Source organism: Chelonia mydas, chromosome 23 (genome assembly GCF_015237465.2).
Source record: "Chelonia mydas isolate rCheMyd1 chromosome 23, rCheMyd1.pri.v2, whole genome shotgun sequence".
Classification (NCBI taxonomy): Eukaryota; Metazoa; Chordata; order Testudines; family Cheloniidae; genus Chelonia; species Chelonia mydas.
In genome coordinates this window covers 9,782,343-9,805,934 of record NC_051263.2, presented here as the reverse complement: position 1 = coordinate 9,805,934, position 23,592 = coordinate 9,782,343, and the positions used below count along the sequence as shown (strand labels likewise).

Below are 23,592 nucleotides of genomic sequence, written 5' to 3'. Positions count from 1 at the left end.
TTTAAATACCGCTGTCCCTTTTTTTTTCTCCACCAGCTGCTTGTGTTTCAATGATCACAGGATCTTCTCCTTCCCAGAGGCTAGTGAAGATTAGAAAGAAAAAAAAACGCACTCATGATGAAATGTTCTCTGAGCTCATGCGGTCCTCCCACACTGACAGAGCACAGACGAATGCGTGGAGGCAAATAATGTCAGAGTGCAGGAAAGCACAAAATGACCGGGAGGAGAGGTGGCGGGCTGAAGAGAGTAAGTGGCAGGCTGAAGAGAGTAAGTGGCGGGCTGAAGACAGGGCTGAAGCTCAAATGTGGCGGCAGCGTGATGAGAGGAGGCAGGATTCAATGCTGAGGCTGCTGGAGGATCAAACCAGTATGCTCCAGTGTATGGCTGAGCTGCAGCAAAGGCAGCTGGAGCACAGACTGCCACTACAGCCCCTGTGCAACCAACCGCCCTCCTCCCCCAGTTCCATAGCCTCCACACCCAGACGCTCAAGAACACGGTGGGGGGGCCACCGGCCAACCAGCCACTCCACCACAGAGGATTGCCCCAAAAAAAGAAGGCTGGCATTCAATAAATTTTAAAGTTGTAAACTTTTAAAGTGCTGTGCCTAAAGTGCTGTGTGGCATTTTCCTTCCCTCCTCCACCACCCCTCCTGGGCTACCTTGGTAGTCATCCCCCTATTTGTGTGATGAATGAATAAAGAATGCATGAATGTGAAGCAACAATGACTTTATTGCCTCTGCAAGCGGTGATCGAAGGGAGGAGGGGAGAGTGGTTAGCTTACAGGGAAGTAGAGTGAACCAAGGGGCGGGGGGTTTCATCAAGGAGAAACAAAGAGAACTTTCACACCGTAGCCTGGCCAGTCATGAAACTGGTTTTCAAAGCTTCTCTGATGCGTACCGCACCCTCCTGTGCTCTTCTAACCGCCCTGGTGTCTGGCTGCGCGTAACCAGCAGCCAGGCAATTTGCCTCAACCTCCCACCCCGCCATAAACGTCTCCCCCTTACTCTCACAGATATTGTGGAGCACACAGCAAGCAGTAATAACAGTGGGAATATTGGTTTCGCTGAGGTCTAAGTGAGTCAGTAAACTGCGCCAGCGCGCCTTTAAATGTCCAAATGCACATTCTACCACCATTCTGCACTTGCTCAGCCTGTAGTTGAACAGCTCCTGACTACTGTCCAGGCTGCCTGTGTACGGCTTCATGAGCCATGGCATTAAGGGGTAGGCTGGGTCCCCAAGGATACATATAGTCATTTCAACGTCCCCAACAGTTATTTTCTGGTCTGGGAATAAAGTCCCTTCCTGCAGCTTTTGAAACAGACCAGAGTTCCTGAAGATGCGAGCGTCATGTACCTTTCCCGGCCATCCCACGCTGATGTTGGTGAAACGTCCCTTGTGATCCACCAGAGCTTGCAGCGCTATTGAAAAGTACCCCTTGCGGTTTATGTACTCGCCGGCTTGGTGCTCCGGTGCCAAGATAGGGATATGGGTTCCGTCTATGGCCCCACCACAGTTAGGGAATCCCATTGCAGCAAAGCCATCCACTATGACCTGCACATTTCCCAGGGTCACTACCCTTGATATTAGCAGATCTTTGATTGCGTGGGCTACTTGCATCACAGCAGCCCCCACAGTAGATTTGCCCACTCCAAATTGATTCCCAACTGACCGGTAGCTGTCTGGCGTTGCAAGCTTCCACAGGGCTATCGCCACTCGCTTCTCAACTGTGAGGGCTGCTCTCATCTTGGTATTCATGCGCTTCAGGGCAGGGGAAAGCAAGTCACAAAGTTCCATGAAAGTGCCCTTACGCATGCGAAAGTTTCGCAGCCACTGGGAATCGTCCCAGACCTGCAACACTATGTGGTCCCACCAGTCTGTGCTTGTTTCCTGAGCACAGAATCGGCGTTCCACAGCATGAACCTGCCCCATTAGCACCATGATGCATGCATTGGCACGGCCCATGCTTTCAGAGAAATCTGTGTCCATGTCCTGATCACTCACGCGACCGTGCTGACATCGCCTCCTCGCCCGGTATCGCTCTGCCAGGTTCTGGTGCTGCATATAGTGCTGGATAATGCGTGTGGTGTTTAATGTGCTCCTAATTGCCAAAGTGAGCTGAGCGGCCTCCATGCTTGCCTTGGTATGGCGTCCGCACAGAAAAAAGGCGCGGAACGATTGTCTGCCATTGCTGTGACAGAGGGAGGGGCGACTGACGACACGGCTTACAGGGTTGGCTTCAGGGAGCTAAAATCAGCAAAGGGGGTGGCTTTACATCAAGGAGTATTTCAGGCAGGACTTCACGGAGGGTTCCAATAAGAAATGGTGCACCTAAGTTATTGTTCTTATTGGAACAAGGAGGTTAGTCTGGCCTCTGATTGATACATGGCTAGATTTACCTCGCTGCACCGTCTCTGTGAGTGACTGCAGTGTGACCTAGAGGAATGAGTCCCTTATAAAAGGCCGGGCCTCCAGCTCAGATGGGAGAGAGCTGCCAGATGAGCAGCACGTCTCTTCCCCGCTGTGGAAGCACAGACCTAACGGAGAGCGCTATCCTGACAGAGACCCAGAGGGGCTGCCAGATGCCAGGGACACTGAGAAGCTGTTGGGGCTGCCAGTCACTGTCCTCCCCCAAAGCTCGCTGTTGCCGGCAGGGAAAGGGCTGGGGGGAGTCCTCCTCTCTGGCCCCTATCCCGGAGCAGCCTGCCTGCACCCCAACTCATCCCCAGCCCTGCCCCACCCCAGAGCCCACACCCCCAGCCAGAGCTTTCACCTCTCCACCACACCCTCAACCCTCGCCCTGAGCCCCTCCAACACCCCAAACACCTTATCCCCAGTCCTAGCCAGAGCCCTCATCCCCCCATACCTCAACCCTCTGCCCCAGCCCTGAGCCCCCTCCAACACCACAAACCCCTCATCTCCAGCCCTAGACAGAGCCCTCATCCCCCCATACCCCAACCCTCTGCCCCAGCCCTGAGCCCCCTCCAACACCACAAACCCCTCATCTCCAGCCCTAGACAGAGCCCTCATCCCCCCATACCCCAACCCTCTGCCCCAGCCCTGAACCTCTTCCAACACCACAAACCCCTCATCTCCAGCCCTAGACAGAGCCCTCATTCCCCCCACACCCCAACCCTCTGCCCCAGCCCTGAGCCCCCTCCAACACCACAAACCCCTCATCTCCAGCCCTAGACAGAGCCCTCATCCCCCCATACCCCAACCCTCTGCCCCAGCCCTGAGCCCCCTCCAACACCACAAACCCCTCATCTCCAGCCCTAGACAGAGCCCTCATCCCCCCACACTCCAACCCTCTGCCCCAGCCCTGAGCCTCTTCCAACACCACAAACCCCTCATCTCCAGCCCTAGACAGAGCCCTCATCTCATAGAATCATAGAATATCAGGGTTGGAAGGGACCTCAGGAGGTCATCTAGTCCAACCCCCTGCTCAAAGCAGGACCAATCCCCAATTAAATCATCCCAGCCAGGGCTTTGTCAAGCCTGACCTTAAAAACTTCTAAGGAAGGAGATTCTACCACCTCCTTAGGTAACACATTCCAGTGTTTCACCACCCTCTTGGTGAAAAAGTTTTTCCTAATATCCAACCTAAACCTCCCCCACTGCAACTTGAGACCATTACTCCTTGTCCTGTCCTCTTCTACCACTGAGAATAGTCTAGAACCATCCTCTCTGGAACCACCTCTCAGGTAGTTGAAAGTAGCTATCAAATCCCCCCTCATTCTTCTCTTCTGCAGACTAAACAATCCCAGTTCCCTCAGCCTCTCCTCATAAGTCATGTGTTCCAGACCCCTAATCATTTTTGTTGCCCTTTGCTGGACTCTCTCCAATTTATCCACATCCTTCTTGTAGTGTGGGGCCCAAAACTGGACACAGTACTCCAGATGAGGCCTCACCAATGTCGAATAGAGGGGAACGATCACGTCCCTCGATCTGCTCGCTATGCCCCTACTTATACATCCCAAAATGCCATTGGCCTTCTTGGCAACAAGGGCACACTGCTGACTCATATCCAGCTTCTCGTCCACTGTCACCCCTAGGTCCTTTTCTGCAGAACTGCTGCCTAGCCATTCAGTCCCTAGTCTGTAGCGGTGCATTGGGTTCTTCCTTCCTAAGTGCAGGACCCTGCACTTATCCTTATTGAACCTCATCAGATTTCTTTTGGCCCAATCCTCCAATTTGTCTAGGTCCCTCTGTATCCTATCCCTGCCCTCCAGCGTATCTACCACTCCTCCTAGTTTAGTATCATCCGCAAATTTGCTGAGGGTGCAATCCACACCATCCTCCAGATCATTTATGAAGATATTGAACAAAACCGGCCCCAGGACCGACCCCTGGGGCACTCCACTTGACACCGGCTGCCACTCCCTACATTCCAACCCTCTGCCCCAGCCCTGAGCCTCTCTAACCCCCCAAACCTCCCAGCCCCAAACAGAACCCTCACCCCCTACACCCCGACTCTTGCCCTGAGCCCCACCCAAACCCCTCAGCCCTGCACCCCCTCCCTCTGCACCCCCTCCCATCCCCAAACTCCCTCCCAGAGCCTGCAGCCTGCACCCCAATACTCTGCCTAAGCCTAGGGCCTGCACCCCAGACGTCCTTCCTCACCCAAACTCCCTCCCGGAGCCTTGGGCAGGTGGGGGGCGAAGTAGGGGCGGGTTCTGGGCACCACCAAAATTTCTACAAACCTGCCACCCCTGAACCCATGTACACACGGAATGGGCGTGTAGCAAGGAGCCCAGGGCAGCCGAATTGGGTTCAGCTGTGTTATTGACTACAAGCCGGCCAGCGTGTTGCTGTCGGATTTTCCCCACTGACGCAGTGGCGGACCGCTCCACGGCTGTTAGGGCCCTGGGCTGGGACGCAGTGGAGCGAGAGGGCCTGGGTTCCCCTACCACCGCCACCCCACCGTCAGGAGTAGCAGCCTCCCCACTTGGTTGTCAGGAGGCCTGATTGGTCTGGCACCCGCCTGAATCAGGACGCCAGACGGTTGTGCTGACTCTCCCACCAGAGAGCTAACCTCCCCCAGGCTGCGACGGCTCTGCCGGACTGTAGGCCAGAGCCCCCCTACTTGATTGCTGCCCCGCCCTGATGAAGGGCCAGGCAAATGGACCTTCTGCTGCTCTGCCTGCCTGACTGTAGGCCAGAGCCCCTACTCGACAGCAGCCCTGTCCTGAATGAGGGCCCCGGGCAAACAGACTCTCTACCGTTGGTCGGCCTGACTGCAGGCCAGAACCATGAACACTGAGCTATTTCCCCTGAACCAAGGTACCCCGGAAGTATCGTAGCGAGGGGCGTGGTCTCCCGCCCAGACGGATGGGGAGGGAGCCGCGAACCCCCTACAGCCTCTCTTTCTACTCGTTCATACTTTTTCTCTAAATATGTCAAAACACAGCACGCTGTTAGGGCCCTGGGCGGGGACGCAGTGGAGCGGGAGGGCCTGGGTTCCCCTATCCCCGCCACCCCACCGTCAGGAGTGGCAGCCTACTTGATCGCTGCCCCGCCCTGATCAAGGGCCAGGCAAATGGACCTTCTGCTGCTCTGCCTGCCTGACTGTAGCACAAGCACGCAACCTTCCCCCGGCCAAACACAGAAAAATAATACAAAATAAATGTTCAGAAGGGCCGATGGTGCCAAAAATGTACACGACCGGAAACGGGGACGGAGGGCGGGACGTAAACTCTACACGGGGCATGGAAACCTGTCAAAAAGTACATGGTGATAAAAGCTATTGAGCGGTTAACTACTCACGTGGCTGGGCAGGGCAGGCGGCCAATGGGGAGAAGGCCATGGTCCGGCACGATGTGTTCCACCCTGCTCCAGGCGGGCTCTGGTGCACCAAACCCCCAGAGTAGGGAGGCTGGCTTTTACTCAGGCAGCTGGGCAGCTTCAATGACTGGGTTCTCCCTTGTATGCATCAGTCTCATCCTGTGCAAGAGTGTCCGTAGGCTGGTGCGGGCTGGACGATGTTTCTTGCAGGCATTGAGGATGAGCATTGTCTGCAAAGCCAGGCACCTGACAGAGGACTTGCTGTCCTGCTGCAAGCCTTTGAGGACTAAGATTGAAAGGAAGGAAATGGAGGTCAGAGCCATGGTGCTCTGGAAAGCCCTGGCACACCAAGCCAGGGCTGTACCTCTCAGCCCGTGACAAGAAGGCAGCAGGCTGGGAGGCGGGAGGCAGGGGACTAGCAGGAACAACCACCAACCCTCACTTAACATCCCCACTGCCCTCCATAGCTGGGGGAGCCCCCAGACACAGGCAAGAAGTCACAATGAACCCCATTCACTCACTATTTCCAGGACTGCCCCGTCCCTGCAGGATCTGATGGCCTCATCCCTGCCTGTATTTACGCTCCCCCTTCCCCCCAGTGCACAGATGGGCACTCAAGCCCAGAGAGGGGGAGATTCACAAAGGGGGCTTGGGCATTGTTAGGCTACGCCTAACTTCCGGTGCCCTGCTGCCCTCCAGGAAATGCCGAGGAGGGAGCTCAGCCATTCTCTAGCTCTGGTTGGGGCCCAGCTGTGAACCTGCTCTGGGAGTGAGGAGCCTGAGCTATGTCACCCCCCCCCCCGTCCCCCTTTTCCCCAACAAATGTGGAGGAGACGCTGCTCTGCCCTGCGCTGGCCCAGGGGTCCGGGCATGCAGCAGGGAGGTAGATGACCGGACGTCACCTCAGTCTCCTTTGGAGCAGTGGCTTGACACCAGGCACCCCACCTGGAGGTGACTGCAACAAACCCTGGGCTAGTGAGTGCAAGGGGGGGAGGCAGGACCCCACCCTTGCTGTGTTGCGGGGGCGGGGGGGGGGCAATCGTCTGCGAAGGCCAGCCAGCTCAGGCCCAGTTTGGGGATTTGCCAGGCCACAGCTCTGAGGTCAGGGCTAAGTGCCTGGGCACATGCCAACCAGCAGACACCACAGGGTGAGGGGGAAGCTGATCAGGGGTTTGGGGATCTACATTTTGCAACCCTTTGTGGCTCTCGCCCAAGATCACATTGCTGGCGTCGGAGATTGAACCCAGCCCGTGGCCCTGGGCCATTCGTCCCTCTAGCGCTCAGTGCTCAAAGCGGGTACCACTCACCGTTGCAGATGGCCTCCAACTTCTCCTGGCTCTGCTGGTCCAGCTGCCGGGCAGTGAGGCCTACACACACAAACAGCTCATTACATCCCTGCGTCCCCAGAGAGGGTGTCAAAGCCTCTGTCACCCTCCAAGCAGTGGGGCTTTCCCCTGCCCCTTGTTGTCCAGGACGCACTCCTGAGTCCCCAGGGGAAAGGGCGAGTCCCCAGGGATGGCTGTGGGGCTGGTTGCCAAAGGAGAGCATAGCGCCTTGAGGTTCCACTACCAAGAGCCCATGGTGGGGTGGGGGTGGGGGGGATGGGGACCGCATGGGGAGCAGTGGGGTTCGAGGGGGCCCATCAGCCGATCAGGGCAGTTTGGGGTGAGCTTGCTCCTGCGGGTTTCTGACACCCCTGAGCCTTCATTCGGCAATCAGGAGCCCAGGGGTTACTTCTCGCTGCCGGCAGGGACTGAGGAGAGCCTGGGACTGGATCCAGCCCCTCTGCTTAAGGGACCCCTCTGCTCTGTGGTTACCTAGAAACCTGATGGCCGCTTCTCTAATGGGATCCTGTGGGTCTTCCAGAAAGGCCATGGCCTGGCAGAGGAAGGTTTCTGCCCTCCCCTTGTAGCATGCCACCTAGGAGCCAGAAGAAGGGAGCACAAGGTTATTAAAGGCCTTTCCATCCTGCAGGCCAGGTTCCAGATCTGTGGAGTGTCCTGCTTTCAGCCCTCTTTCCTGTGCCGGGGGGATCACGCAGAGGGACTACAGCCAGGGCCAGGTGTGGTCCCGGGGCTGGGGCTCGGTGTGGGCACGGAGCCGGGCAATGGAGGGCTCCCTCACCAGGCAGTCACAGCCTCGCCAAAGCTCCTTCTTCTGGACGAGAGCACTGAGCTGGCTCCACCTTAGGAATTCCAGAGCACTCCTGAGGGTGTCCCAACACACCTGCAAAACAAGAGGGGCCGGGGCGAGCCGGCCACGGTTACGGGAGCTGGAAGCCAGAGCCGTCCCTCGGCATACGCGGCTGCATAGGGGACCACGAAATTTGGGGCACCAAATTGCCCTAAATTTCATGGTGCCCCTAGGCGGCTGCATGCTGCACATGCAGCAGCACCAGCCCCAGCGACCCGCCCTATACCTCGGCCAGCCCCGCCGCGGGCTGCGCCCACTACAAAGGGCAGGGCCGTCCCTGGGGGGGCCTGGACAACTCCCTCCGCCCTGCCTCTTCCCCTTCCCCCCTGCTCCGTCCCCAGCCCGCCCCCATTCCACCTCTTCTCTGCAAGCCTCTTCCCCCAGCGACCCCACATTCACTGGCAGTGGCAGGAAGTGGAGCAACCCGGTCCCAGCCCGCTCTACTCCAAAGGATTGCCCCCCGCACTCACCGGCGGTGGGAAGCGGAGTGCCGCGGCTGGGAGCTGGCAGAGTAGAGCGGGCTGGGGCCAGGCTGCTCCGCTTCCCGCTGCTGTCAGTGAGTGTGTGTGGGGGAGGGATCCCTTTCCCCAAAGCCCCTCCCTCGAGCGACACGGCTGGAGCCGGGGCGAGGGAAGCAGAGCGGGCTACTCCCAGTTCTCCGCTAATCCCCCAGGCCACTCTGGGCCTGTGGGCCCCCCAAAAGTGGCCCCACACAGCTCCTGCCTCCCAGACCCTGGTCGGGGGGAGGGGGAGGCCTGGGACCCCACACAGCCCCACTGCGGGAGGGCTGGATAGGGCACCCAAATGGCTAGGGACAGCCCAGCTGGAAGCCACTAACATAGTTTCCGGAGGCCGTGTGTGCTGAACGGTTCCCGGCCCGCGGCTGCTTGCGGAAGGGCGGAGGTGTGGCTAAGGCAATGGCTGGAGACCTGACTCAATTCCCAGCTCTTCCTGCAGGAACTCAGGCAAGTTGCTTCGGCCCAGGGCTACAAAGGGATTTAGGTGCCTAATGCCCATGGGCATTCAATACTTTTGAGGCACTAGGCCTCACGCTGTGCGTTAGTTCCCCACCTCCTGGGGGGTAGGAGGGTGAATTCATTACTGCTGGGAGCATTTGGCTCCCAAGTGATGGGGGCCATGAGAGCGAGCGTGTGCACAGGCACCTGGGGCGGGGCGGAGGGAGGGCTTGGGCATGTCATGGCTAGTAAGAGCTGTCCGGGCTGCTTGGCCAAGGGTACATTGGGTCTTGGGCACCATCCGGAGGCTGGGTAGCTCTGCTCCTGGTAGGGACCATGGCCAGGGTTGTGCTCTTCCCACCAGCACAGCCAGGGGAATGTGCGGAGGCCAGTGGCTGTAGGAGTGGTGAGCTGACCCCTCCGCCCACCCATTCTCTCAGCCTGGCTGCAGGGGGGGAGTGTTGGCCTCAGAGGAGGCAGGGAAGACTCAGCAGTTGGGTGGGGCGCCATGGTCATGGCGCTACTGGACTCAACGTTCAAGTGATTTTGAGCACCTGATTGTCACAGCACTGAGCACCTGCCCTCTGCCGGCCAGACCCTTGAAAGGGGGGTGTCACATGTTGGCCCCCCCCAACAAATTACTGGTCACTCTGTAACGATCTCAGCTGCAGGCTCCAGCTCGTGGCCTCACCTGGGACACATTGGGACGCTCATCATGCAGGAGGAGGAGCAGCGGGACCAGGCTCCGGAGGACGTGCTCCTTCATCTTCCTCCTGCTGGGCCCCCTTACAAGCTCCAGCAGGTGTTTAAAGAGGGCGATGGAGAGCACCCGGAGTTTGCTGGACTCCTGCAAGAGAGGATGTGGGGAGGAGACGCTGTGACGGTTGTGCTCACTCAGCGGGGTGAGCGCTCACTGTGACAGAGATGTCTGCCCTGCAGGGGGTATTGCTAACTCAGCCCCAGTCATACAGGCACAGCTGGGGGCCAGAGTCTCATGAGCATAGCGCCACTGAAGGCAAAAGAGATGCAGGTTTCCACCAGCTGAGGGGCTGGCCTGGTATCTTCTTGGCCAGAAAACCTGTTCTGTTCCCCCCGGGCCCCACAGGGTTTTGGTTTAAAGGCTCACCCCAGGGCGAGATCCTGCATCTTCGGTCTGGGCTGCCCTGTCCCTTCGGTCAGCTGGGGATCCAGGAGACCCTGGGAACAGCTTTAGCTGGGCCTGTGCCACTGCTAAATAAAGAGTGGCCGGGTCCCAGCAGAGTTGGGGAGGGCTGAGGGTAGGATTTAGCGTTGTGAGAGCTGGGGAGGTGGGTGGTCCCTCCAGGAGCCCCCACTGGGGCGTTACCCCTGGAAGGCAGTAATGGATGGGTCCCTTTCTCCCGCCCACTTTGCTGGCTCTCGCCGTGCAGTGGGGGACTGAACATCAGTCTGGTGAACACGCTGGCGGGGGCTCGTTTGTGGTTACAAAAGGCCTGGGGAGAACTAGCCCCTCCTTTGATGCTGCCCTGCCATGAGAACGAAGGGGAGAGGAAAGGGCGGTAGCTGCAGAACCTACAGATGGAGCCGTTTCCTTATGGAGCTGACAGGCCAGCTGTGGGATTCCTGGCCAGGGAGGGGAGGAGCAGGATTTTCACCAGGGTACCATCACTTGTTACCCTGGAAGCCAGCAGGAGCATTGCGGCACCCTGTGCTGCAGAGGCCCCCTCGCTGCATGCAGGCTCAGGAATGCATGTCCTTCCCTCAAGGGGAGCCTCGTCCCCAGGCTGCCCTGATCCTTGTCAGCAGGCCTGCAGGACACCAGGGTTCCCACCCTTACTGCCATATGCTCTGATGGACAATGGGGTAGCAGAAGAAGGCGGGAATGGGTTCATGTCATTTACGACAATCCTTTTTCTGGCTAGGGCCATAGCATAGGTCCCGCTAGCCCACCCGCCAGCCCCCATTCATACGTCTGTGGCTTGAAGGGTCTCCCGCGGGCCGCCAGGCCTTACATCATGAAAGAAAGGCAGGAGTTTCTCAGCCACTTGCACAGCCACGGGGCTGGCGCTCTGCCTGTCCATGCCAGCGAGGATGTCTCTCAGCACCGTGATGGCATTGGAGATGACGTCCCTGTCTGCCTCGTGTAGCCGCTCCACGACGACTGGGAGTTGGCGCTGGAGTTTCCCTATCTGTGTGAAAGGAGGAGCTGCTTTACGAAACACCCTCCGGTGACCCAACAAGCCATTTCCAAAACAACGTCTGCCTCCCCTGCAGACAGAGCCACGGGAACTAGGAGTGCAGGGGGTGCTGCAGCACTCCAAGGTTTTACGCGGGGCTCTGCTCCTGGCCCCACACACAAGGTCCCAGCTGCCGGCCCTGCGCCAACTCCCAGCTGTGGCCCCAGCCTCGGCCCCCTTGCCCCATCCATCTCCCGCCCCCCTGGAGCCATGGCCCTGCTCCTGACCCCAGCTCTAGGGGTGGTGGGGTGTGTGCACAGGTGTAAGGGGGTGCTCAGCACCTCCACTATCAAAAGTCTTCTAGCGCCCCACCTCCAGATGACATGTTAGAGCCTCAAAGCCCTTGCACAGCCCCAGCTAGGATCGCAGGCAGCGGGGCCGGCTACCTGCAACATAAGCAGCTGCTTCCTTGTACCCCTGATCTCAGGGGGTGGTATTTATTAGCAGGTATCATCTGTGGAAACTTCTCTGCACAACACCTTGACCCCAAACAAATCAAGTGTATTCTTCTTATAAGGGTTAGAATAGCACCTCCAGCGCCTATCTGCAATCAGGGCGTGTGCTGGGGCCTTTCCAGGCACAGAAAGAGACATTCCCTGGCCTAGAGCTTACAGGCTAGACACACAAAGGAAGGATTTCTATCCCCATTGTACAGACATGGAACTCAGGCACAGAGAGGCGACGTGACTCACCCATGGTCACCCAGGGAGTCTGGCAGAGCCCGAAACTGAACTTGGGTTCTCCTGAGTCCCGGGCCTTACAGCCCAGCCTGGGCGAGGGAGCCGATTTTGTACACGAGTTGTAGGGTTGGTCTGTTACTAAAAGCCAGATTCAATCATTTCTGTATTTGGCTTTTGAACTGTTCAAAGACAGCCTCACAAAACCTCAACCGGGATCAGGGGGAAAAGTGTCCAATACAGGCTTACCGGTTCCGGAAGGAAAAATAAAACACAAGCAAGTGAAAACCAGGCTGAGGACATGGAACAATGGGAATGGTGGATAACAAAGAGAATTACAGTCATGCCCTCTCCATGTCTGATCGATTCATCGTCCGGGTTTAATAAACCGGACTGACCTGCTATTCTCAGGGGAAGTAAATTATCATTAGGGAGAGTTGCCTTCAGATTGTCTCCTCTTTGACCAGGCTGCCAGATCTGTGTATTTAAGTCCCAAGGGTTTTCTCTGCCTTCACTAGACTGTGTCTATCACACTTGGTATGAGGTCTGAGCAGCAAAAGGCCCTTCTCGAGCTCTTCAGAGGAGCGAGTGCTGCGGGACAGAGCTGTGACGTCAACAGTTAAAACCTACGAGGCTCAAAAAGGGGATTCGTAGGAAAAAATGGTTCCAATTGAAGCAAAATGGCTCTGTCCGGGCGTCCCGGATCACTGGTGTCACCAGCAATCCCTGGAGCTCTAGAGTCCACAGCTCTGCTGCTACTCTAGTGCTAGGGTTCTTTGGATCACACACCCAGAGACGCACCCTGCAGGAGCCAGGCCCTGCCCTGCAGAACAACAGACAAAAGCCAGGCAGGGACTTGCCCAAGGTCACCCAGCAGGTCAGTGGCAGAGCCAGGACTAGAAACCAGGGCTCCTGACTCCAGGCCACGGCCAGGTCCCCTGGGAAGCTTTCAATGACCCCAGCCCTGCATCAGCTCCCTGATGAAGGAGTTGCCAAGACTTTGAAGGAAAGAGCTCAAATTCAGAGGGATCATGGTAAATTGGAGGACTGGGCTCTAGACAACAAAATGAAACTCACCCAAGACAAAAGTGAGGTGCTACATTTAGAGAAGAAAAAGCAAATGCACAGAAACAGAATGGGGGATAACCGGTTGTACTGCTGAGAAGGATCTGGGAGCTGCGGTGGATCACAGCCTCAGCATGAGTCAGCAAAGCGATGCTGTTGCAAAAAAAAAAAAAAAAAAAAAAGCAAATGCACTCTTAGGTTGCATTAACAGAGGTATAGCCTGCAAGTCATGGGAGGTGATAGTACCACTCTACTCAGTGCTGGTTAGGCCTCAGCTGGAGTACGGTGTCCAGTTTTGGTCACCAATGTCTACAAAAGATGTGGAGAAACTGTAATGGATCCAGAGGCGAGTGACAAAGATGATCAGAGGGATGGAACACAAGCCATACGAGCAAAGGTTGAAGGAACTGGCTATGTTTAGTTTGGAAAAGAGGAGATTAAGGGGGGACGTGCTAATGGTCTTCAGATTCTTCGAAGGCTGCCAAAAAAAAGATGGCGAAAAGTTGTTCTCTCTTGCCACAGAGGGCAGGACAAGAGGTGATGGGTTCAAAAGACAGCACTGCAGATTTAGATTAAATCTCAGGAAAACCTTCCTAACTGTAAGAAGAGTAGGACAATGGGACAGACGACTAGGGAGCTTGTGGAAGCCCCTTTGCTGGAGGTTTATAGAAGGAGGCTGGAGCCATCTGTCTGGGCTGGGATAGACACAACAAATCCTGCATCTTGGCAGGGGGCTGGACAAGCTGACCTTGCGATCCCTTCTCACCCTGCGGTTCTATGAGAGCTGTCCCAGAGCACCAGGAGAGGGTTTTGGTGTGTTCTGCCTCGACTATAGCGCTGGCTAGAGTCACGCTCTCTCTCTTCGGCCCAATGGCGATACCCAGTGGGAGACTGAGAGACACCCTGAGGCCGTGGAGGGGAAACACGGCGCTCCTTCCCTTGCTGCAGGGGCTGGAACTTACGGCCAAGGGGGCGACGCCAGCCTCTTGCTGAGAGACGTCGTGATGAGGGTGCAGCGGTCGCTCCTGCAGCCTGTTGAGCAGCTCCCGTAGGACCTTTCCTGCGGTCTTGGGGTGGGATGTCAGCACCCTCCACATCTCCACAGCAACGCTGCAAAGGGAGAGAGCCGATTTCACCTGGCCAGAGCCCCGCCAGCCTCCTGCACCCACCGCCACCCGCACCCTGCTGGGTCTCCCGCCACCGGCCGGCCCTTTGTTGCCCTCCTGCTGCAGCAAGGGCCCCCACTGCCTGGGGCAGGCTGCATGGGGGCCGGGTCTGAGTGTCAGCCCCGGGGGAGGCCGAGGGCTGCCATCTGGGGTTTTGCAGGCTGGCCTGTCTCCACGGCATGTCAGCCTGCAAAACCCTCCAGAAGAAGCAGAAGCTCTGCAGGGAGCAGGAGGTCTCTGGAAGGTTCTGCACGCCCCTGACCCTGGCAGCGGGACCAGTCCGGGGGACCCGGAGCGCAAGCGGCAGCAGCCCCAGCCCCGTACCTGTCACATGACAGCGAGCAGCCCAGCAGGGTTGTGACCACCTCCTCGCTGTACTGGTGGCCCAGCACGACAAGGGCCTTGAGCAGCTGCTGCTGGGCCAGCGGCTCGCTGATGGAGTCCAGGTTGTGGTAGATGCTGGTCACAGCCTCCGACACCTGGAAGAGAAATGGGGAGATGGGGGCTTTGGCTTCCTCGCGCTGCTATTGATCTGGGGTGCCAGGGAGCTGCCGTACCTGAGAGCCATCTGCCCTCCCACATCCTCTTCTCCAGCTCCAGGCCTAGAACACAGGGCCAATTCCCGGCCTATCGATTCATAGACTGCAAGACCACAAGCGGCCATGGAGATCACCTAGACTGACCCCCCTCATTGCACAGGACCTGCCCCCCAGTAATGCCGAGCGCCCAGAGACAGAGTCTCCCACGGATGGGCTCCCCCAGCAGGCTGTTCTCACTGCAGCTCTTACCCTCTCCAAGCTTGGGCTGGGGACCCACAGGATCACATGCAGCATGTGCCTGGCCGCCACCGAGTCATGGACGCTGGTGTCTCTCATGCCCTCGATAGCCGTGAGGAGGAAGTCCATGCGCTCGGAGGGGTTGAAGTACTTCCCAAACATCTGAAAGAAACCTGCCAGTGAAACCCCTTTTGCTGCCCAGTGCGGTTCCAGTCGGACCGAGCAGCCAGGACTGGCCCAGCCAGGAGTGCAGGCAAAGCCCGCTCTGCCGGGACAGGGCTGGGTTACTGCACCTGGGATGCACAGTACCCAAGCAGCAATCAGGAGCTGTCGTACATGGCAGAGGCCGGCGTGGCAGTGCACGGGGGCACAATACTGCACAGCACGGATACACTCTCTAGTGCTCAGCAGGGGCTGGCACTGGTGCGTGGACGCAATGATGCCTTGGAGAGCATTAATCTCTGGGGAAGCTCCCACCACACCTGACAAGGAGCTGGGATCAGGTTTGGATGAGACCCAGTGCATCTTGGGATGTGGCACGGAAGGAGGCATATTGGCCCGCCATAGTAGAAGCCTTGCCAGCAGATCGAGGGAAGTGATTATTCCCCTCTATTCGGCACTGGTGAGGTCACATCTGGCCCCCCACAAGAGAAAGGATGTGGACAAATCGGAGAGAGTCCAGCAGAGGGTAACGAAAATGATTAGGGGGCTGAAGCACATGAATTATGAGGAGAGACTGAGGGAAGTGGGCTTATTTAGTCTGCAGAAGAGAAGAGTGAGGGGGGATTTGATAGCAGCCTTCAACTACCTGCTGGGGTCGGGGGGCAGGGGGGCGGGTTCCAAAGAGGCTGGAGCTCGGCTGTTCTCAGTGGTGGCAGGTGACAGAACAAGCATCAATGGTCTCAAGTTGCAGTGGGGGAGGTCCAGGTTGGATATGAGGAAACACTATTTCACTAGGAGGGTGGTGAAGCACTGGAAAGGGTTACCTAAGGAGGTGGGGAATCTCCATCCTTCGAGATTTTTAAGGTCAGGCTTGACAAAGCCCTGGCTGGGATGATTTAGTTGGGGTTGGTCCTGCTATGAGAAGGGGGTTGGATTAGATACCTCCTGAGGTCTATGATTCTATGAGGTGGAGTGGGCCATAGGCAGGGCTCCGGCCCAGCTGGATGGGGTCAGTCACACGCCTGGGTCTGTCCCTTCCCCCTGACTCCTAGGGTGTTAATTTCTCTCTCCTGAGGACTCTGGGCACAACAAACCCAGGAAGCATTGAAAGTAGTTACCATGGCGATATTGCTGGTGTTGGTGAACCAGGTGACCCAGAAGGTGTTCTCCGCTCGCCACTCCCTGAAGACCTGCAGATACTCTGCACTCTGCTTTGCCAGCGTGGTGCCTGAACCAGGGAGGGGAAACAGACAGCAGGCAATAGAAATCAGAGGTTAGCTTTGGAAACGGGAGTTTTGCAAGGAAGTTTACAGACAAGTACGTCTAAGAAACATACTGTAAATTCAGGCCAATAAACTCCCCCCACCCCCGAACAAAACTAAACAAACTAACCCCCCTGGAAGAGTCAAAATAAACCAGGCAGAAGTGCAGCAGCAGTGTGAGGCTCTCCAGTGGATTGCACTGAATGCAGCATGTAGGATTACCAGCCCTGTGGGCAGGTAGCACATCTGGGCATTTGGCCCAAGGAGCTACTGCCCTCGGAGACCAGGAGGCCAGAGGATCTGAACTGGTGGAGCCAAGGGAGACAGCGAGGTACATAGAGGAGACTTTTAGGGATGCAGTAGAGTGGTCCCACCCCCAGTCTGACAGCCTCTGTGCTGCTGAGGAGGGTGAAAGTTTCTGGGAAGGAGAACATCGAGCTGGAGCAGAGGGAGACGATCCCATAGTTGGGACCCACCTGCCAGATGAAGTCAGGATATCCTCTCACACTGAGGCTGCCCCTCCTGAGGCGGGAAGCCCAGTTACAAAGAAAAGCCAGGTAATAGTAATGGGGGATTCAATCAATAGACATATAAGCAGTTGGGTTTGTGATGAGTGGGAGAACCGCATGGTAAATTGCCTGCCTGGTGCAAAGGTTGCAGCTCTCACGAGACATCCAAACAAACTTATGTGCAGTGCTGTGGTCTGTAAGCTAATGTTTAAATCGGCCTCTGTACGAGATAGCGAATGTGACAGTGAAGTTTATAAAAGTCTCCAGATGTGATCCCTGGCAAGCCTGACTTCAGCACCAGGCAAATTGTTGAAATGATAGGAAAGAACAGAATTATCAGACACATAGGTGAACACAATTTGTTGGGGCAGAGTCAACATGGCTTTTGTAAAGGGAAGTCATGCCTCACCAATCCAACCAAAGTAAGCTGTCATGGGATAAGAGGGAAGGTTCTCTCATGGGTCAGTGGTTAAAAGATAGGAAGCAAACAAGAGGGATAAATGGTCAGTTTTCACAGTGGAGAGAGGTAAAGAGCGGGGCACCCCAAGGATCTGTGTTGACACCAGTGTAGTTCAACATAGTCATCAATGATCCAGAAAAAGGGGTAACCAGTGAGGTAGCAAAATTTGCAGATGATACAAAATGACTCAAGATAGTTAAATCCAAAGCAGACTGCGAAGAGCTCCAAAGGGATCTCACAAAACTGGGGGACTGGGCAACAAAATGGCAGATGACATTCAATATTGATAAATGCAAACTGGACACCACAATCCCAACTATACATACACAATTATGGGGTTTAAATTACCACTCAAGAAAGAGATTTTGGAGTCATCGTAAAGAGTTCTCCGAAAACATCCGCTCACCGTGCAGTGGCAGTTAAAAAAGCCAACAGAATGTTGGGAACCATTAGGAAAGGGATAGATAATAAACCAGAAAAATGTCATAATGCCTCGATACAAATCCAATGTGCGCGCCCACACCTTGAATACCGCGTGTAGTTCTGGTCGCCCCATCTCAAAACAGATATACCAGAATTGTAAAAGGTGCAGAGAAGGGCGACAAAAATGATTAGGGGTATGGAAGAGCTTCCATATGAGGAAAGATTAAAAAGACTGGGGGCAAGTCTACACTTAAACCACTCTATGGCCATAGCTGCACCGGCGCTGTAGCGTTGAAGAGAAGATGGTCCTCTGCCAACAAGCTCTTAATCCACCTCCCGGAGAGGCGCTAGCTATGTCAGTGGGAGGGGTGCTTCTGCCAACAGGGGTGTGGATTTTTCACAGCCCTGAGCAATGGAGTGATAACAATATAGGTCTGCAGTGTAGACCTGGGACCATTTAGTTTAGAACAGAGCTGACTAAGGGGGGAGATGACAGAGGTCTATAAAATCATGACTGGTGTGGAGAAAGTGACTAGGGAAGTGTTATTGACCCCTGCACATAACACGGGAACTAGGGGTCACTTTCTGAAATTAATAGGCAGCAAGTTAAAAGCAAAGAAAAGAAGGTATCTCTGCACACAATGCACAGGCAACCTGTGGAAATTGTTGCCGTGGGATGTTGTGAAGCCTAAAAGGATAATTGGGTTCAAGATAATTAGGCCATGCAACCCCAGACTCTGCATGTCCCTAAACCTCTGACTACCAGAAGCTGGGACTGGATGAGAGGGGATGGATCACTCCAAATTTCCCTTTTCAGTTCATTCTCTCTGAAGCATGAGGCACTGGCCGTTATCAGAAGACCCAATACTGGGCTAGATGAACTGATCTGAGTCAGTATGTCCATTCTTATGTGAGTTATGAAGAGTAGAATATGGACAGGGGAAGCTAAAGACATCAGGGGAAACTCCATGGCTTGAAGGACTATGGATACTAAGGAGGTTTTTTTCAAAAAGTGTATTAGGAACAAAAGAAATCCTAGCAATGGTGTAGACTCCTTACTAGATGGAGACTGTTTAAAAGGATGCAGAAAAGGCAGAAGTGTTCAATAAATATGTTTCCCATGTTTGGAAACCCCATGTCAATGTATTTAGGAAGGACAAGGGTCTCCAGTGCTCTTACGTTTTTGCCACAGCAGGAAGGCGTAGAGGTGGTGAAGTCCCTCCATAGCCGATCGGCAGATCTCCTGCTCCTGCTCAGCACAGAGCAGAGTGAGACAGCCCACCAGCTGGCCCAGGACTCTGAACTCCTCCAGTCCCTGACGGAGAGAGGGAGCAAGGGGAGTCACTCGCCCCTGCAGGCCCAGCGCAGCATGTCCCCCTGGCATTGCACTAGCAAGGGGCTAGAACCGGGGGAGGCAGAGCCCAGCGCAGAGAGACTGGGGACAATGAGAGCAGGAGGAGCCATGGGGCCCATCACCAGGGACTGAGGGAAGCTCAGCAGGGATGGGAAGTCTGGGTAGCAAAGTCAGCAAACGTTGCCCTCAGGTGGGGACCTGGGTAAGGAATGAACTAACGTCCAGTTCTCCATCTCAAGGGCAAGCTCCTAATCCCAGCCCCTTCTCCCATCCCCCTCCCTCCACTGACCTCAGGTCCAGGAGCGTGAGGTCACCTTGGACTCCTCTTCTCTGCATTCCGCCTCTCTCACTCCATCCTGGAGCTCCCCACAACCCCCACTTTCTGCGCCGCACCCAGCCTGCCGGCTCTCTCCTGCCGGCTCTCTCCTGCAGCCTTCCCCTCTAGCCTCCCCCTCCTGCCAGACCTTCCCTTGCCCCTCCTGCAGCCCCTGCGCTCGCTCCCTGCTCTTCCCCACATTGTCGCACCAAGCCCCTTGCCCTCCTCTCCTGGGGTCTGCACGGCCTCCCCTGACCCACTCCCCATTGCTCTGGCTCCTTTGGCCCCTCCCATCCCTTTCACTGTGTCCCCTCCCACCTCCCTCCTTCTCTTCTGCTGCCCCAGCCTCTGGGGGCATATCATCCAAGCGCCCCCCTCCAGCTGCCGGAGGGGAGGCCCTGCCACAGGGGGGATGGAGCAGCTGGAGCAGCTCAATGGCCCTGAGCACCCAGAGCAGGGGGTGTTCATCTGGCAGCCTGGCAGGAGCTGATGCCAAAGCATCCCGGGGGCAACTGACAAAGGGGGTGAACAGACACCTGGGTTCAGAGGGTGCTCTCAGGGCGATCCTGTGTAAATCCGCTGACCCTGCGGAGCAGACTTTGGTCCTAGGGGAACAGCGGGGAGAGTCCTTGGAGATAGAATTATGGGGCTCCACCCAAGGCCCACTGGAGTCAGAGGACAGACCCGTCCACATCAGGGCTCATTAGATTGGACTCCTACCGAGGATCTTGCTGAGTCACTATTCCAGGCCCGGGTTTTCCCTGCCAGGGAGCGCTGCACCGCGAGGCTGCTCAGTGCAGTTAGGAGACGGCCAGAGTCACAGGCTGCTCACCTTGAATTGGTGTTGACCGGAGATGAATTTGGTCAGCCAGGTGATTCTTCCCACTGCCCTCAGCCGCACATGCACCTCCTTGGATGCGGTCCAGGGGAGCAGGACCTGAGAGAAACAGATTGGGACAAATTGCGAAGGAGAAGTACCAAAAAATAGCACAAGCACATAGAGTGAAAATCAGAAAGGCTAAGGCAAAAATGAGTTCTAACTGGCAAGGGACATAAAAGGCAATCAGAAGCAGCTCTGTAAATGCATTAAGAGAAAGACAAAGGAAAGTGTGGGGCCACTACTCAGCAGGGAAGCAGAGCAAATAATGGATGATACAGACAAAGCCAAGGTGTTTAATGCCTTTTTTGCTTCAGTTTTCACTAAAAAGGTTAATGGCGACTAGATGCTGAAGACAATATTAACAACAAGGGGGAAGGAATACAGGCCAGCCTAGGGAGAGAACAGATAAAAGACAATTTAGGTCAGTTAGATGTATTCAAGTTGGCAGAGCCTCATGATATTCACACGAGATGGAGCTCGACAAAGCAATCTCTGAACCTTTCGGAGGGCTGAGGTCCCAGAGGACTGGAGAAGGGCAGCCACAGAGCCTATCTTCAGAAAGGGGAACAAGGAGGCCCCAAGGAATTCTCCACCTGTCAGCCTATCTTTGGTACCCAGAAAGATCATTGAACAAATGATTAAACAGTTTGTAAGAACCTAGAGGAGATAATAGGGTGATAAGGAATAGCACCATGGATTTGTCTACAACAAACCATGCCAAACAAATGTAACTTCCTTCTTTGACCGGGTTACTTGCCTAGTGGATGGAGGGAGGCAGTATGTGATGATGTATATGAAGTTTCGTAAGGCTTTTGACACAGGTCCATAAGACATTCTCATAAGCAAACTAAGCCAATATGATCCAAATGAGACTACTCTAAAGTGGGCGCACAACTGATGGAAAGGCAATCCTCAAAGAGGAGTTATCACTGACTCACTGGCAAACTGGGAGGGTGTCTGAAGTGGGGTCCCCCAGGGGTGTGCCTGGGTCCAGTACTGCTCAATATTTTCATGAAGAACTTGGTTAACAGAGAGGAGAGTATGCTTGTCAAGTTGGCGGATGACACCAAGCTGGGGAGAGTTACAAGCACTTTGGAGGACAGATTAGAATTCAGAATGAGCTTGCCAAATTGGAGAGTTGGTCTGAAGTCAACAAGATGAAATTCAGTCAAAACCAATGTGACGTAACGCACTTAGGAAGGAAAAATCAAATGCATAAAAACAAAGTGGAGGATAACCGGCTAGGTGGCAGGACTGCAGAAAAGGATCTGGGGGTTATCGTGAATCTCACACTGAATAGGAATCAAGAGTGTGATGCTGTTGTGAAAGAGGGAAATGTCATTCTGAGGTGTATTAGCTTGGAGCACTGTGTCCAGTTCTTGGCACCCCGCTTTAAGAAAGATGTGAACAAACTGGGGCCCGTCCAGAGGACAGCGACAAAAATGATCAGCGGTTTAGAAAACCTGACCTATGAAGAAAGGGTGAACGACTTGGGCATGTTTCGTCTTGAGAAGACGGAGGGGGCACCTCCTAACACTCTTCCAATACGTTAAGGGCTGTTTTACAGAGGATGGTGACTAATTGTTCTCCACGTACCATGAAGGTAGGACAAGAAGTAATGGGCTTAATCTGCAGCAAGGGAGATTGAGGTTAAATATTCAGAAAAAGTCTAAGGGTGGCTAAGCACTGGAACAGGTGACCTAGGGAAGTGGTGGACTCCCCATCATGGAGGTTTTAAAAAAACAGGCTGAACAAACGCTCCTCAGGGACGGTCGAGGAATGCTTGGCCCTGCCTCAGTGCAGGGGGTGGAGTAGATGACCTCTTGAGATCCCTTCCAGCCCTGCACTTCTGTGATTCCCTCTTCCCAAGCTCTGGGATCGAGAAGACCGAATATCTGCCGAGGACATTTCCCTCTTTTTGGAGCACAAACCACCCACAGAATCGACTTCCTGTGGCCCCAGAACTAGAACGTTGGGGGAATCTAGCTCTGGGCTGTGGCCAGTATTGGTGGGGCCCATGGTGAACACAAATGAATCCCGGGCTCAGATGAGGCTCAGTGGAGAACACGGCAGATCCCGCACTCCTCCACCTCCGCCCCATGCAGACGTTTTTCAGATATAGCGGGGGCACTTGGTCCTCCAGCCCAAGAACCTTTTTATAGAACATACTCTGAGGAGCAAAAGTCCCATGCTTGGGATTAAATGGAGCCTTGGTCCCAGAGCCCCACCCCAGCTACAGGACTCGTCCCCTTCCTGCCCCCATGCCTCCACACCTCCACGATGTTTTGCAGCACCACAAGGTTCGGCTTCTCATCCTCACACACCAAGGCCTTCAGCAGCTCATCCATGGTGTTCAGAGTCTGTGTGCAGAGCAGAGGAGAAACCACAGCAAGTGGCGTTATCCAGCCAGGCCACGAACCAATGCCCTGGCGTGTGACACGCCCCAGGCCACGGCAGCCCCTGCTATTCCAGCTCACCCACTCACCTGTACCCGCAGGGGACCTACTGCAAACTCCTCCTGGCAACAGGACCCCACCCGCTTTTGCTGTCCCCAGGGAGGACACTGCACACAGTCTAACGCATTAGAAGAGTCAGGAAGGACTCCGCATTTGAGGGGGAGGGGAGATTTCCAGCCAAGCTTCACTTCCCCTGGCCTGTGTGCATCTCAAGCAGCCGATCTCAGGCCTGTGCCCCCAGCCATGCACTGGGGATGAATGTGCTTGGGAAGGGAGTGTCTGTTCCCCACTAATTGCCGGTGCCTGTGAAGGATAAATGCCTACTACTGCTACCCTATGAGGGAGTTACTCCTTTATCTGCGGCGGTGGGGCTTGTGCTTTGGTACTGCAGGTCCTGAGCTGAAGCGCTGCCAAGGAGCTGTGATCATTACACTCTTATGCCAGCGCCAGGTAACCCAGGGGGCAGGGACACAAGTGACTTGCAGGATTCCCCCTCGGTTTGGGGCAGCTCCTCATGGCTAGTTTGGGGCTTACGTTGTTGTATAGAGCAGCCTCCACGCCCTGGTTGGTCTCTGCTGGAGGCAGGGAGAAGGTGCTGGAAAAGCAGAGGTTGAGCAGGCTGGATAGCTCCATTCCCCGCAGCAGTGGCTTCACTTTGCTAAGAGAAGAGACACGTGCGGATTGGAGGGCTGAGGCGAGACTGATGCACTGATGTTGGCCTCAGGCTCCCAGGACATGACGGGCAGGCTTCTGGGAAGCTCAGAGCAGGGTGCCAGCGGCACTGAGAGAGAGCCCCCCATGGCGCAGGCTGTGCCACGAGCCAGGGCTCAGCCTGCCCAGCCTCTGAGCCACAGGGAGTCGCTGAGCTGCCGGTGTGATGCAGCTGGCACAGCTGGCGGCGACTCCGGTGGCGCCGCTCCAGCAGTGCCCAACTGCCCCT

At 55.6% G+C, this 23,592-nt stretch overlaps 1 protein-coding gene across 1 annotated transcript; it reads right to left on the bottom strand.

The window, feature by feature from the left end:
- Positions 1 to 4,670: 4,670 nt before the first annotated feature.
- On the bottom strand, positions 4,671 to 23,285 carry LOC119564337 (maestro heat-like repeat-containing protein family member 7). Its single transcript, XM_043534869.1, has 14 exons — positions 23,187 to 23,285; positions 22,470 to 22,556; positions 20,149 to 20,253; positions 18,826 to 18,961; positions 16,111 to 16,220; positions 14,843 to 15,355; positions 14,379 to 14,533; positions 13,851 to 13,998; positions 10,922 to 11,098; positions 9,622 to 9,777; positions 7,906 to 8,007; positions 7,599 to 7,701; positions 7,089 to 7,148; positions 4,671 to 6,067 (listed from the first exon to the last, which is right to left on the bottom strand). Exons 1-14 carry the CDS (start codon positions 23,283 to 23,285, stop codon positions 5,880 to 5,882), a joined length of 2,139 nt encoding a protein of 712 aa, XP_043390804.1. The 3' UTR covers positions 4,671 to 5,879.
- Positions 23,286 to 23,592: the final 307 nt, after the last annotated feature.

Bases quoted from the DNA above. Each gene is read 5' to 3' on its own strand.
- LOC119564337 (XM_043534869.1), bottom strand. From the start codon at position 23,285: ATGGAGCTATCCAGCCTGCTCAACCTCTGCTTTTCCAGCACCTTCTCC. The intron at 7,702-7,905 runs GTGAGGGAGCCC...TCTGGCTCCTAG, and splicing joins GGCGAGGCTGTGACTGCCTG to GTGGCATGCTACAAGGGGAG. The intron at 6,068-7,088 runs GTGAGTGGTACC...TTTCAATCTTAG, and splicing joins GTTGGAGGCCATCTGCAACG to TCCTCAAAGGCTTGCAGCAG.